This window comes from Glycine soja, chromosome 6, assembly GCF_004193775.1.
Source record: "Glycine soja cultivar W05 chromosome 6, ASM419377v2, whole genome shotgun sequence".
NCBI classification, from domain to species: domain Eukaryota; kingdom Viridiplantae; phylum Streptophyta; class Magnoliopsida; order Fabales; family Fabaceae; genus Glycine; species Glycine soja.
Window position 1 is genome coordinate 44226268 of NC_041007.1, and position 17362 is coordinate 44243629.

General features: G+C 32.8%; 1 protein-coding gene and 1 pseudogene across 1 annotated transcript; both read left to right on the plus strand.

Annotated features, from left to right (window-relative positions):
* The first annotated feature begins 1670 nt into the window (after positions 1-1670).
* LOC114416331 lies at positions 1671-5399 on the plus strand (annotated as a pseudogene).
* Positions 5400-8553: 3154 nt separating this feature from the next.
* On the plus strand, positions 8554-12208 carry LOC114416332 (endoglucanase 8-like). Its single transcript, XM_028381198.1, has 7 exons — positions 8554-8757; positions 10004-10411; positions 10809-10901; positions 10976-11128; positions 11259-11367; positions 11588-11751; positions 11879-12208. Exons 1-7 carry the CDS (start codon positions 8554-8556, stop codon positions 12206-12208), a joined length of 1461 nt encoding a protein of 486 aa, XP_028236999.1.
* The last annotated feature ends 5154 nt before the right edge of the window (positions 12209-17362 follow it).

Consider the following 17362-nt stretch of genomic DNA (forward strand, 5'->3'; position numbering starts at 1 on the left):
CAACGGCCCTTCTTAGTTTGAAGTGCCACTGCAACATAATAAGAATGATTGATCGTCACATATACAAATTTATATATTAAGATGTTTAGAGGACGTTGATAACTTCTCCCTTTTCTTAAGTTAAACACGTACGACGAAAAAAAAAAGAATCGAAAGGCTACCCACTTTAATACCTTAGCCCTTTCAATTAACTAAAATTATATTAGAAAAGTTATTGCTAATGACCCTACAGAGTCTCAATTGACTAATTAATTTCCATGCACCACTTACCGCATGCATTATCATAGTCTGGGGATCATTATATAGACTGTTAAGTGTTAAGCAACAAAGGTGATGTTTACCTAAGAATGATATTGAAATGTCTCGGTCCAGGAGAGTAAAATTAAGTCTACAGGTCAGAAGTTCAATTTCTCACCCGTTTTTTGGATAAAATAAATATAAGCTTTTGATTAGTGTTTTGAGTTTAAAGATTTTTCAGACCTTGAATTAATTAGGACATTATTTTCTTCTCTTAAATATTCCTATAAAAGGTATATCAATCTGAGTAGTTTGTTATGACAGCTCTTTCATACATTGATATACACGTTTTAAGTCTTGTCCATAACGTATTCAGTTTGTGTATAGTATTTTCTATGAAAGCCTTAAACTGCTATAAAGTCGTGGAATCTGAGCAACAAAGTGTCCAAGAAAACTAGAAACGATAATAAGGCTTCGTTAATTGCTTTTATATTTATTTCTTAATGAACATTTTTTTATTGTATGGGTATTTTTAAGTTTAAATAAAATTTAAAGAGACGGAAGATGCTTTTATTAGAATCAAATACGACATATATATATAGGAATGGATATATAAGAAAATCCATCCCTTAAAAAAACACTAATCCATGTTTCTCTTTGAAAGAAGATACTTGCAGTGAACACAACCATGGATTGGGGGAAGGGCTAAAAGAAAAGAAAAATTGTTATTCGTATACTAAAATCATATAACAACTTATATATGAATAAAAAAAAATATAACAACTTAAATATTTTTTTCTTCTTTTATTTATTTTATTATAAAATTTTCTCTCTCCTTTTTCTTTCTGTATTTAGAGAAAACTCGAATTCTCATGGGGCGTTTAATCAAATGTATGTTTTGAAGGTCAAAAATGAAGTGAAGCCAAAGTAAGAGAGTATTTAAGTAAAGAAAGTCGCCATTAGAAATAAGTATAGAATGAGAAGCATTCAAATGCTTTCGGACTAACATTCCATGATTCACCCACTTCATACTCATGCTCCGCCATTCTTCCATTTATGTATCATCAACATTCTTTCTCTTTTCCTGAATTTTCTATATATATTCTTTGTTAGTTCCCTTTTCTTGCGCAAATTAAATGCTTTGCTTAGCTTTTTAAGATAAACATAACCCGTACGCCTCATTCCTTCCTTATCCTTTTCATGAATATACCTCTTAACGCACATTATATGTAAGTATATATATAACCCTCGATCTCCTATTCCAAACACTATTATAAAAAAGACATTCTATATTGATTCTAAGATATTTTTAAAGACGATTTTGAACCGTTTTTATAGCCGGTGTGGTAGAAATATCTGAGAAAAAGAACTTCTGACCTGTGTAATAAAAAAGACATTATTTTAGTAGTGAAGCAACTTAAGTACTCGATCGGTGTAGAAAGAGAAGCTTAATTAGGGTTGATTTGGTGGAGAGAGATTGAGGATATGGGTTTCCAGCAAAGGTTGCTGTTTATATTGGCAGCAGGTACCATATTGAGTGTAACGGGTTTGAAGCATAACTATGGAGAAGCTTTGACAAAGAGCATATTGTTCTTTGAAGGACACCAACACAGAGAATGACTTGGAGGAAGGATTCTGCGCTTCAAGATGTCTATATAGTCCCTGCTGATACTACTGTCTTACCTTTCCTTCGTAATAAAGTAATTATCAACTTGTCTTCTTCTGCTCCTAGTCTAAATTTTCATGGCTGCCTTGGTTTAAAATTTTGACTAGCTAGATTTACCCAAATTGGGAATTCATGGTCTTGATATTGTACTGGAATGCTTGTGCTTGTTTTTAATGCAGAAAAGACATCAAACTTCACTCTAATATATATCAATAGTTGCTATCACCCTAATACAAGAAGAGTAAAATATAATTCTAGTTTACAATACGTACTCTTGCTTAAATTTTATTTTAGTAATTTTAATCTTTATAAATTATTTAGATATGTCATATGCCACTTAAATAGTTATCAAAGTAAATATATATTATATATGATTTTTTATATATTACACATCATTCTTAATTATGTGGTAGAGAAATAATTTTTAAAATTTATAAAGATTAAAATTAACAAAAACTATATAATTTAAGTTAAATCTAATTATATTAGAAAAATAAATAAATATTTAAGTCATATATGAAAACAAATACAAAAAGATTTAAACAAATCCAACTTCTTTTTAAAGTACTCGAAGGGTCTTCACATGTACTTGGCTATTTTTAAGGATAAAATGTATAGCCCAGGAAATTATTATAATTAATAATGAATAATGAGATGAATATTTACTTCATTTTTCTTTATCTATAATCAAAATCAAATTATAAAACTTAATGTGCATTTCGAAGTAATGGCTCTTTGCTGTCTCATAAGTCATCATAAGACAAGGGGTTGGGGCTCATTTAAATAGTACTATAGGTTTTTGAAATAAATATGAAGTATGGAAATGCTTTTCTCTTTCAAAGCTCTGTTTCATTTTATATAAATGAATGGATTAGGAACATGATTTCCCAATGAACAAGAAATACTATAGGTTGACTTGGTTGGTGGTTACTACGATGCTGGCGACAACGTGAAATTCAACTTTCCAATGGCATTTTCAACAACCATGCATGCTTGCCTGGAGTGTGATAGGGTTATGAAAATTCATGGGTCCAGACCTTAAACATGCGTTAGACGCTATTCGTTGGGCCAGAGAGTATTTCCTCAAAGCCACAAGCATCCCCGGTTTTGTGTTTGCACAAGTGGGTGACCCATATGCTGATCACAATTGCTGGGAGAGACCTGAAGACATGGACACCCCCAGAACAGCCTTTGCCGTTAGCAGAGACTTCCCTGGCTCTGAAGTTTCAGCAGCCTCCTCAATTGTATATAGCAAGTATCATTTAGGTTATTCTACAAGACTTCTCCAAAGGGCTATAAAGGTACGTTTATATATATATATATATATATATATATATATATATATATATATATATATATATATATATATCTTCATTTTCTTCTTACACATACAGTTTGGTTCAATATTTAGTTATCTACTTTTCTTTGGAATTAGGTTTTTGATTTTGCAGATAAGTACAGAGGATCATACAATGACATTGGCGAAACACATGCATTTATTTCACATAGAATCCACTTCTATTGTGATTTTAGTGGCTACCAGGTAGGCCTAGCTAGCTAGTGTTTCATATATTCTTAATTTGGCTGAGAATAAAAAATGGTGCAAAGATTGAAGTGGATTCTAGTTTTACAAACATTGTCAAATTTTATATTTAGGATGACGACCCCAGTGATATTAGAAAGGAATTTCTAAAAGTAATTTATCAATGATAGGACGAATTGGTCTGGGGAGCAGCATGGTTGTTCAAGGCTACTAAACGCCCTTACTACGCAGATTACATTGACAAAAACATTCATAATCTGAAAAACTTTGCTGAATTTGGATGGGACTCAAAGGATGTTGGCATCAACGTGCTCGTCTCTAAGGTATATATATATATATATATATATATATATATATATATATATAACCGTACGTAATTTTCTTCTTTCAACATTAACTATATATTATTCCTTTTTGCAGATATTTTCTTTATTTGTATATATTTACGCCATCATATATATATAACGTTTATGATCTGGCTGATGATTTTTTTTTTCTAATTGTGATCACTGGCAGCTTCTAATTAATAGTAGCTCTAATTCCAAACCTTTCATCCTCAACAATGCGGATAAGTTGGTCTGTTCTGTGCTACCTGAATCACCTTCAGTATTGGTCTCATACTGTTCAGGTAAATTTATTACCCATAATCCAAAAGTGTATAATCAACATTAAAGTATACATACTTTCGATCTTATGATTAGCAAGTTTGCATTACTGGATTCTGAACCTTTTCCAAACTCTCATATTTTGTTTTGTTGCCTGTTGATGATTTGATCCAAACTTTTTTGAGAAATTAGGTGGGCTTCTATTCAAGCCAGGAGGGAGTAACTTGCAGCATGCAACAACAATCTCATTTCTGTTTCTGGTTTATGCTGGCTATTTGAAACAGACAAATAAAGAGATTAACTGTGGGGGTAAAGTTTTTGCTTCTCCAAAGCGACTCAAACAAATAGCAAGAGGCCAGGTATGCAAATTTTAGATTATCAAATTATTTGGATTAATTTAAAATTTTGTGAATATAATCTACGTAAAAGAAATTTTAATCTAGGGGAGAATTCTAAGATATAGAAAAAAAGTTATTAAATGAATCAATCATTGATACTCGTAAGAATAAAAATATTTGGGAATCTGCTGTAATACATATTTTTATGTATGTATGTACGTACATGCAGGTGGATTACATACTAGGAAGCAATCCAGCGAATATGTCATACATGGTAGGATACGGAGCAAAATATCCTGAAAGAATACATCATTGTGAAAGGAGGATCATTTTATTTTGACAACCAAAATGCAAACCCCAACTTGCTTGTGGGAGCTGTTGTGGGGGGACCAGATATGAAGGATTCATACGCAGATTCTCGAGCAGATTTTGTACACTCTGAACCTACAACATACATCAATGCACCCCTTGTGGGTGTTCTGGCATACTTCAATTCACAATTTCACATCCATCCTAGAGTAGAAACTTTCGGACTTTGGTTTTATGTAACATCTGTATATATGACAAAATCTTATTTTATATTTTATAGTAATATATAATTGATATAATCGATAATATATTTCTATTCATTATCTAAAAGAAAAGAGAACCCTCACCTTGACACATGGCACTCTCTTAATAAAAAAATTTCTTCCAAAAAACTTCGATAATTTCGTTGATTAATATTTATATAATAACTTTATATTTTTTACTTAAATATATAATAAATGTGTTGTAAACACAGTTGGTTACTAGATATATTTTTATGAAAAAAAAAATTCTTACTCAATAATCAAGGAAGTATAATTTAATTGATTAAATGGGATGCATGAATTGTGTTAAACTCTCACATACTTGTCTTTGATTTTTATATGAATAAAAAAAATTTATTTACTCAATATTATCATAAATTAAATTAGTTTTGTATATTTAAGATAGATACTATAATTATCTTTCAGGAAAGACAATAATGTCTAGACATGACAAAAAAATCCCTACCCATAAGTATCTATCCGAATCCGTTTCGACTTTGACGGGTAATACCCGAGTTAACCGGGTACGAGTTCGGGTTCGGGTTTTTTCAAGTAATCAAAAGTCGGGTATGGGTACGGGTATGAGATTATCACATCTGTCCCGACCCCGAACCCGGACCCGTCCCGCCACTTAAAATTTTTAGAATTTTTGAATAATTTAATCAAAATGTCTAAAATTTTTATTACTAGTTAATTTTATTTTAGAATTTTTACATAATTTAATATTTTTTTCTTAACGATTTTTGTAGACACATGTGCTATAATAAATTTATTGATATATAAGTAATTAAAAATAAATGTTTAACAATCAATTTATTTTTTCTAAAATCAAATTTTTAATATTTTCTTTTAAAAAAAATTATTTTTCTAATTTGAATCGGGTACGGGACGGGTCGGGGATACCCGATACCCAATGGGTACAGGGATGAGATAATATATTTTAATCGTCAAGTATCGGATACGGGTATGGAGACATGTTGGGGGGTTGGGATGGGGGATTGGGAAGACAATACCCGTCTCCGCCCCGCCCCATTGTCATGTCTAATAATGTTTGACATCATCATTATAGGTGAATATATAATAAATTTATTAAAATTAATTTATTAAAGATATTTTTATGACGAAATAATTTTAAATTACTTATTCAATAATTAAGGGGGAAACTTAGTTCATATGTTATCTTATGTAATAACATACTCTAGAGCCAACCTAGAGTTGTAATAGATAAATGAAAGAAAATATTATATTATACTTTTATTAGTTTTGAAACTTCTATTAGTTTTGAAAGACAACTGATATTATTTCATGTTATCTCATCATTAAAAAGTGTTGTTAGACGTTAAACTTAAATAGTAAATTAATTAATTGTCATTAAGTTATTATTAGTTTAATATTGAATATATGGAGGTCACATGCAAACAAGAGCTTGCATAAGAAAATAATTTCTTTAATAATTAAGTTAGAGAATTTAATTTAATCATATTTTAGTAAAATATTATTATATTTTTGCTAGCACTAATAATATAAATATAATTAGTATAAATATAAAAATTATCTTTGCTTAAGTATTAAAGTTGCTCACAAAAATAAGGATAGGATTCTATTGGTACAGGGGACTAAATCATGTGATTAATTATCATAACTAATAATGTGATTATTTGAAAAGTATTTTCTCTTAAATTAGAAATTTTCTTAAAATAAATATATATAAAATTATTTTAAATCAAATATCTAAAAAGTCCAAATCCAAATCTTCTCAAAATTCCATTCATCAAATAATTAATAACATGGATAGTCTTGGTATGAATATAGGTAGGATCTTCCCACAATTAAAAAAAATTATTACTTCAAAAACACACGTCCATATATATAATTCAAATTTCTTTATTGATTATTGTTATAGTATATTTTATATGTATAATAGATGCCTTTATTCCGCTGCAAGTGTTAGACCTTATTGATTTCCTTGATATTCTTTATTTTTTATGATAAGAGTTTGGGGCAATTTGAGATAAGGGAAGCCGTTGGGATAAAAATGGCTTATAAAGATCGATATAATTACATTTACCTCGTGCACTAATATGGGAGACCCCACATTTATCCACTCGACCATCCTCTTGTGAAAAATATTAAATAAAAATACACAAGTTTAGAAAGATATAATTAAATCATACAATTAATATTTTCTCCTATTAGAATCTGTTTAGATAATTTTTTTTAGAAATACCAACAAAAAGAAAAAGAAAAAAAATGAAATACATTTTTCTATAAGTTAAAAATTAATTTATGGATAAGTTAAAATTAACTTTTAGAGAAGTTAATATGAAAAAACTTCTGCAAATAAGTGTTTACAGAAAATTTTATCTAAAGATGTCCTTAATAATTACACGGATTGCTAAAAGGATACACACACACACACACACATATATATATATATATATATATATATATATATATATATATATATATATATATATATATAATACAGAAAAAATAGTATATATAATGTATTTTTTTTACGTAGACATATAATTATAAATTTTATGAATGAGAAATTTGTTAATTTTTAAAATAATAATTTTAAATATATAATTATATTTTTTTTCTAACCAGCGGTATAAAATTATTTACACAAATTAAACTATACTATATATACTAGAGACAGAACTTGAAACATTATATATTTTTTAATCCATGGTTCAGTGGATACGTACGTCCTTATTTAATTAATGATATTTTAGTTTTTGTAAAATATTTCCACGTCTTCCAAATGATAATCTAATAATATTTCTATAATAAAAAATTTCTCTTAAACAAAGGCAATCCAATGTAATAAATTGTCCATATATATATATATATATATATATATATATATATATATATATATATATATATATATATATCCAAAAGTTTAGTTAAATCAGATCTCAAATCCTCATCACTATCATTATAGGTGTTAATCAAGGTTGTTACATATATGCTCCCAATTTACCACCAACAAGGTCTTTAGGGGAGAATCAAACTCAAGTTTATGAATTTATTTCTTATTAATTGAATTAATTTTTGTTATTGTTAGATATATATTTTTCCCCTTTATAATAAATACATGAATATTTTAAGAGAAGAAATGTTACACTTATAATACTTATAATGTAAATTTTTTCTACACAATTATATAATTACTTTTCAACGGTAAGTTTATCACTTTTAAAATAATTATCAATATAATTTAAAAGTGATTTATTATTGGATGAAAATTATTTTACATCATGAATACATAAGTATTAAATTCATATTTTTAATATCACAGCTATTCAATTAATTAATACTACTTTATAATTTTTATTTCTTTTGTTTAACATATCGTATATGTTATAGTATCTTTTATTTCTCTTGTTGTTCTTATATTTCTATTTATAACGTGTTAATGGAAATAGTGATCAGATTTCAGGATATCATAATAGGAACGTATGCTTATTTATAGTGTTAGAGAGGTGAATGAAGGCTCATACTGCACAGTAGCATACACCAGTAATTGGAAAGGTACATAACTACGTAAAATACGAGAGCAAACAACGTATAGCTAATAGCTATGTCGTCAAAAGTGTTATTGTTAGTAACAATGACAATGATGATGGTGATGGTCACAATGACAAGGGCAGCTTCAATTAACTATGCAGAAGCATTAGCAAAGAGCATCTTGTTTTTTGAAGGTCAGAGGTCTGGCAAGTTACCACCTTCTCAACGCATCAAATGGCGGAAAGACTCTGCACTTCATGATGGCTCAGACATTCATGTAATTAAACTCTATGCGTGCTTATATTTTCAATATCTAAAGTTATTATTTTTTTTAAATTTCATAAAAGATCCTTTAAAAAAATGATATGGTTAAAATAACATATTATTTTGTTTGTTATATGTAAGACTTTTTTCTGTATAATTTGTTAATTTATTTTTATATGATTTTTTTAAAATTTTTTTATTGCATTTCTTTTATAAAATTACAATATGTCATGCTTTCTCATTGCTCAACTCTTCCTTATATTTACTCTCAGTTGAATACTATGTTATCATGATGTAGTGAATTTTTTCATATATTTTTAATATCAACTAAATCATCTACAAGTTGTAACTGAGTATCAAAACTAAACTATTTCAATTATATATTTAAATTCAAACATAGTATTTTCTTACACTTTTAATATCTTAATTATTTTAATTAATATTTTTTTAATCTACCATTTTTAATATCTTTAATTTTATCTTTTAAAAAAAATCTTAATTTCAATATTTTAAAAAGAAATTATCAATAATTAAAAATATTTATATATCATAATATAAATTATTTATCATAAATATAAAATATAATTTATAAGTACAAATATATTTATTAATTACATATTTTAATTATAATATAATTTATGTATTTAAAAATATTTGTTTATCATAAATTTAATTATACTTATAAAATAAATATTTAGCTCATGCAATGCAAGGGCTAAAATACTAACTATTATATAATTTTTATAGTTGATAAATAATAAAGATATAATAGTTTATGCATTGATAATATAATATACGTTATCCAATAAAAAATTATTTATTATATATGATAAATTTATTAATTTTTATGATAATTAATTATTTTATACTAAATCATATTAATTGTGAGTTATGATTAGATGATATTATAAAATTATTTTACTATTTAGTATGGGCATTAAACTCAATAATAAATATTATAAATTAATGAAATCAAATTATTTTCTCTCCGGTGAGGATTGAAGATGATTAGTACATACTAATTAATTAGATTAAAAATAGTTAGGTGAAAATAGTAAAGTAAGGAGTAGAATAATTTTAAGGATAATTCTTAAATTTTGTGAATTAATTCCAAGAGATTGATTGATCTTTTAGCATTAAAAAAATAACGTATATTGATCGACATTTTCAATTTTTGATACAAATATTAAATTTCTATTCTCATCCCACCTCAAAATAATGTTAAATAGTATGTTTTATTAAATTATTCGAAATTTCAGATGGATATGGTAGGTGGATACTATGACGCTGGCGACAATGTGAAATTCAATTTTCCCATGGCATTCACATTGAGCATGCTAGGTTGGAGTGTCGTAGAATTTGGAGATCTGATGGGTTCAGAGTTGCAAAATGCATTGGAAGCAATCCGGTGGGGAAGTGATTATTTTCTCAAAGCCACAAAACATCCTAATATAGTTGTGGCACAAGTTGGCAATCCCATTGCCGATCACGATTGTTGGGAGAGGCCAGAAGACATGGACACTCCTCGAACCTCGTACTTTGTTTCTCAGAACAGGCCAGGTTCAGAACTCTCTGCTGAGATTGCTGCCGCACTTGCAGCATCTTCCATGGCTTTTAGGAAAACTGATCCTCACTATTCCAACTTGCTTCTCATTAAGGCTATGCAGGTACGTATGCTACAGGCAAAATTATAAATTTGGTGTCCCAGTTTATCTTTAATTTTGGATTTGATCTCCTAATAATTTAATTCACGAATTTGGTATTTTTATCTTATAAAATCGTGCAATGTTAATCCCCAAAGTCACAATTGGATGATGTTGAATGTAAGTTTACGTTCTTGTTGGATAATGTCTGTCATATGTCAACGTCCAATTGTGACCTTATGGATCAACATTGTACAATTTTATAAAATAAGAATATCAAATTCGTGAATTAAATTATTAGGGAACCAAATCTAAAATCGAAGATAAATTGGGGGATCAAAAATATAATTTTATATGTATATTTCAATTTCAAATGTTCTACTGCTAGCTAATAATGTTTATCTCCCTATGTTATGTTTAGGTATTTGACTTTGCAAATAAATATCGTGGATCTTATAATAACAGCGTCGGTGCGGGAGCATGCCCCTTCTACTGTGATTTTAGTGGCTACATGGTACTAGAATTTTCAAGCTCATAATTTTTGCAGTGGAAACGAAATTATTATTATTAATGCACAAAATTGATCAGGATGAGTTGATTTGGGGAGCAGCATGGTTGTATAAAGCCAGTAATAAGCCCAATTATCGGGATTTTGTGAAAGCAAACATCCAATCCATGGGCAATCTTGATGAATTTGGATGGGACTGCAAGCATGCTGGCATAAATGTGCTTGTTTCGCAGGTTACTAATCTTTCAACCACACTTTTATTTTTTACATTTTGATTTAAAACAATCATTAATTCTGGTATATCTAAAAATTGGTAACTTAATAGTTTTTTCATATCTCATTTAATCCTTCCAATCTTGGCAGTGGGCGATGGCTGATGCATCCAGTAGAGATCTTTTCATTCCTAATGCAGATAAATTTATATGCTCTTTGTTGCCGAGTTCCCCTACCAAATCTGTCTCGTACTCTAAAGGTGTTTTAGTGGATACTCTTTTCTTTAAATATATTCGGGAAATTCTTTCAATTAAAAGCTTAACAATGCTTATAATTTCAATAAGTAATAACATACGTGCTAAGAATAGGAAATTAAATATTGTATTTGGTTAAAATAAATTAAATGCAGCATGTACTCACTTCATATACTTTCTGACTGATTCAATCCAATAAATTAAAAACTGAGTGGTCATGATTAGGTGGACTTCTATTCAAACCTGGAGGAAGTAACCTACAACACACAACAGCTCTGTCATTTCTTTTAATTGTTTATGCACGTTACATGCAATCTGCGAAGAAAACAGTAACATGTGGGAATGAAGTTGCCGACCCAGCTAGGCTCATAAATCTTGCAAAAAGTCAGGTATGCATGCAATTGCATTGCAGCTAGGGCAATTGATCATAAATAAATCCTGATTGAAGGGTAAAAGTATAAGCATGTGCATATATTAATTAATTTTTTGAATTATATGGGTCTTGCAAATTTGTAGGTGGATTACATATTGGGAAAGAACCCACTAGGAATGTCATACATGGTAGGGTATGGAGCCAAGTACCCTAAGAAGATACACCACCGAGGTTCAACTTTACCATCTGTGGATATGCACCCACAACATATCCAGTGTCGTGAGGGAGACCAATATTTCAAATCAGAAAAACCCAATCCTAACATTCTAACAGGGGCTGTGGTTGGAGGACCTGCTGAAGATGATTCTTTTCAGGATTCGCGCTATAATGTTGGTCAATCAGAGCCAACAACATACATCAATGCTCCTTTTGTTGGTCTTTTGGCTTACTTCAACAAGCATACTATTAGTTAGTTTTACTCTTAGCCTTACCAATTACTATCAATAATTACTTTTAAATTGTATGCAAAATTATTATTCATTTAATAAATTTTCCATTAGATTGATCAAATTCAATATCCATAAAAATTATTAAACAAACAAATATAACCACTCAAGCAATGGATCATCACTTGCTGGATTGTTAGAACAGTAAAATCATGTGCATACAAAAACTATAGCGTCCATATTCACTCATAGAGTACTCCAATCATAACTTATCAAAATATATAAGTTTATTGACTTTTCCTTTTAAAATAATTTAAATAATAATTTGTCATTGAATAACCGTTTAAATTATTTTACAGCATTAAACTCTTTAGGTAATTGTAATCTGAACATTATTATTTAAAATACAATATATATAAATGGTGACCAACCATTCAACCTTTTTATAAACGCTCTTCATTTCGTTGGTTGGCTCATCTTTATTTCTGATGTTAGTTTTTTTGTTTTTTTTTCCTAACCATGACGTTAGCTTTCTCCTTTGATAATGGCTTATTTTCTTTCTTGTCACTTTGGCAGTTGAGGGCATTATCGTTTTTTTTCGTTAAGCATTATTGTTTTTTATTCATTGTTTTCTAGCCTTCTAATTAATTGCATTTTGAGCTTTCTATTTCAGCTGTTTGTAATCTTGCAATTGCTTCATCTCCTCCGATAATTGAAACAAATTTGCTCTCTCCAATAATAAGGATAATGATATTTTAAAAATTAATAAGGCTAAAATTAAAAAATAAATAATGAAATTTTTATTAAAAAATATTAAGTGATATATATATATACACACACACATTGCGTGAAAGCACTTGTAAAAAAAATACATTGAAAGTAATGCACGAGAGTATATATAAAACATACCTTATAAAATTGAGCGGTGTGGAAGTTGTTAATATTTGATATTTGTCTTTAATTGGTAGGAATAAAATAAATTTAAAATCTCCAAATTAATCATTTGCAAGAAATTATAAAATAGAGAAATAAAAATTAACTAAAAACTAAGCAGTAATAAATTCTGATTTTTTTTATTTACAATAAAAAAGCTATTTATTTTACTTAAAAGAAAAATTTTATCCTCCATAATCATCATACTCAACTCAAACTATTATTTCTGGTAAAGAATATTTGATCTAGAAAAAAATTTATTTGTTTCATTAAATTACAATGTTTAATCATTATCTAAATTACTACTACTAAGTAGAACGTTTTAATAATAATTAATAATTTGGTAAAAAAATTAATAATAATGTTAATATATAGCTTTTTATTTTCTTTATGCTAAGAATCACCTTATATATAATCTTAAAAAATAATCTAATTCAAACATGACAGCGTCCAGAATGCCTGCTCCATACAGATTGACTGTTTATCTCTCTCTTCAACAGTTTAACATCAACTGATTGTGCTCTTCTCTCGCAGGCATCACCTCTTTCTGTCCTCCTAATTCTCAATTTCATCCTTGGGAATTAGGATTTCTGTTAGCAACACTACGACTGGTATTAGTTCTGCAACAAGGAACCACGAGGGACGTTCTAGAAGGCAAACCTTACGCCCTAAGTATCTCGAGGATTACATATAGGTTCACGTACACGATGCATCACGTATTAGAGACCAGTTAGTTACGTTAGTTAGACCGTTATTCTGTTAAGCTTGGTTCGTTACGAGCCATAACGGTGTAACACCATTGTATAAAAGGAGCATTATATTCATGAATAAAGCATGAGAATATTGATACAAGTCCCAGTAATTAGCATAGTCTCTCTCTCTCTCTACCCTACCCATAACATCTTGGTCCGACCTGCTATTATGGCGGAGCACGGTACTCGCCGCGCCACCACCGACCGCCTCGAGGAGGCCCTCACCACCCTTGCCGCAAAACACTCCGAGCTAGCCTCTAGAGTAGACGCCATGACTGAACGCTTCTCTTCCATACCACCGTATCAACAACCATCCTCTTCCCCTCGTATACATCAGCGCCCTCCCGTCAAGCTTGACGTACCACGTTTTGACGGCCATGACCCACTGGGATGGATCTTTAAGATCTCCCAGTTCTTCGATTACCAGGCCACACCAGAGGAAGACCGAATCACCGTCGCGTCATTCTACCTTGACGGCGCTGCCCTCAGTTGGTTCCAATGGATGTATCGGAACGGATTCATTACAACTTGGCAAGCCTTACTTCACGCCATTGAAACTCGTTTCGCCCCCTCCATTTATGATGATCCTCGTGGCGCTTTATTCAAACTCGTTCAACGCGGTTCCGTGACGGAGTACATGACCGAATTTGAAAGATTGGCAAACCTTACCGTTGGCCTTTCACTCTCCGATTTACTAAGTTGTTTTATTTCAGGTTTAAATCCCGAAATCAGGAGGGAAGTACAGGCATTCCAGCCGGTTTCGTTGCCCCACGCCACTGCCCTTGCTCGTCTTCAAGAAGACAAGATCAATGATCGCCGGAAAAACTCACGGCCTTCCTCGCTAATACCCCAAACCTCAACTCCGCAATCTTCCACTCTGGCTCAACACCCTCGACCCAAGACTCCCTTTATCCAGTGCACTCCAGAAGATATGATGCATAGGCGCGAAAAAGGCCTATGCTACAATTGTGACGAAAAATGGAGCTCCTCCAATCGATGTAAAGGGCGTGTGCTCTTGTTCATTGCAGATTCCGATGCACCCTCCGCCTCTGATAATAACTTCCACGAAAACCCTCCTCAACCCTTAACCGAAACACCCCCACCCTACGACCCCAATCCACTCCAACCTCACATCAGCTTACATGCTATGACGGGAGTCCCGGCCACCGATACCTTCCGCTTATATGGTGTTATCAACCACGCACGTGTCACTATCTTAATAGATAGTGGCAGTACACACAATTTCATACAACCACGTGTCGCCAAATTTCTGGGCCTGGACATGGAAGAGACGATGGCCCTCAAGGTGATGGTCGGCAATGGCTCCGTAATGGAATGCCGGCAGTTATGTCCGGCCACCACGTTGCTTATTCAAGACCACCCATTCACAGTTACACTGCGCGTTTTACCTCTAAGTGGCGCCGACGTCGTTTTAGGGGTTGAGTGGTTACGGACCCTGGGCCCAATTATCACTGATTACACCTCCTTTACGATGACATTCACCTTCTTGGACCAGCCCATTACCCTTCATGCAGACGTTTCCTCCAACACTGACCCGACATCAGCCCACCAACTTCGACGCAGCATCCATACCCACTCCATCTCGGGTTTGTTTCACTTATCCCTGCTACCCGTCAGTCAACCCGACTCAGACAGTGACCCACCTCATCCTAATCCCGCCATTAACACCCTTCTCCTCAAATATCAAAATCTTTTCCAGCAACCCTCTACTTTACCTCCACCCAGACAGCATGACCATCACATTAACCTCATCCCTTCAGCTCACCCAGTCAATGTAAGACCTTATAGGTACCCCCACTCGCAGAAAAACGAAATCGAAAAACAAGTCACTGCCTTACTCGAGTCCGGGTTAATACAGCCAAGCAGAAGCCCATTCTCTTCACCCGTGTTATTGGTGAAAAAGAAGGACTGCACATGGCGCATGTGCGTCGACTACAGAGCTTTAAACGCAATCACAATAAGAGACCGATTTCCAATACCCACCATTGAAGAACTCTTGGATGAGCTTGGCCATGCTTCATGGTTTTCGAAGCTGGACTTACGACAGGGCTTTCACCAGATTTTAAATGTAGATAGTGACGTTCCTAAAACCGCCTTTCGAACCCACAATGGCCATTATGAGTATAGAGTGATGCCTTTCGGGTTGTGCAACGCACCCTCAACCTTCCAAGCAGCCATGAATGCTTTACTGAACCCCTTCCTGAGGAAATTCGTAGCGGTTTTTTTCGATGATATCTTGATATATAGCGAAACCCTTCCTGATCATCTTCTTCACTTGGAATGCATCTTCGGGGCCCTATCACAGGCCCAATATTATCTCAAGCGCTCGAAGTGCTTTATCGGACAACGACAACTTGACTACTTAGGTCACGTCGTCTCCGGCAAGGGAGTACAACCTGGCCCTTCCAAGGTCCAGGCCATCATTGACTGGCCTACCCCTCGTTCCCCGAAAGATGTTCGAAGCTTCCTGGGCCTCACAGGCTTCTACCGAAAGTTTATTAAAGGGTACGCAGGCTTGGCAGCACCATTGACCAGATTGCTATGTAAAGACGCCTTTCAATGGACCATGGAGTCCCAGTCTACCTTCAATTCCCTGAAAACCGCCATGACTACAACTCCCATCCTCACCCTCCCTAACTTCAACCTCCCCTTCGTGCTCGAAACGGACGCTTCTGGCAGTGCCATAGGGGCGATTCTCCAACAACAAGGCCACCCTATAGCGTACTTCAGCAAACCTCTTTGCCTTAGACTGCAACACGCTTCAGCTTATGTTAGGGAACTGCACGCAATCACGGCAGCAGTTCGACGATGGCGGCAATACTTGCTGGGCCATTGGTTCACAGTCTACACAAATCATAGGAGCCTTAGGGAATTAATGTCTCAGGTGGTTCAAACACCTGAACAACAGTTCTACCTGACCAAGCTTTTGGGTTTTGACTATGACATACAATATAAGGCAGGGTCTTCTAACATAGTCGCAGATTCTCTCTCTCGAATTGACTGCTCATCCCAGGCTCAATGCCTTATCCTTTCGATACCTCACCATGAGTTTATGGCTCAGTTAAAGGAGACGTTAAAGGCTAGCCCTGAATTCCAGCAACAGCGCGCCGCCATACTGGCCCATCCGGAGCAGTATCGCGATTTTTCCATCTCCGGCGACCTCGTCCTTTTCCGAGGAGTGATCTGGCTAGATTCAAAGAATTCCTTCATACCTTCCCTGTTACACGAGTTCCATGCAACACCAATTGGGGGTCATTTTGGAATAAAGAAAACCCTACACCGCCTGCAATCAAGCTTTCAGTGGCCTTCCATGGGGAAGGACGTTCGAGCGTTCATCAAGGGTTGCACCGTGTGTCAACAGGTCAAGCACCTCACACGAAAAACCGCTGGCTTACTCCAACCCATTCCCATTCCCAATGGTGTCTGGGAGGACCTTTCCATGGACTTCGTTACACACTTACCAAGCTCGCATGGG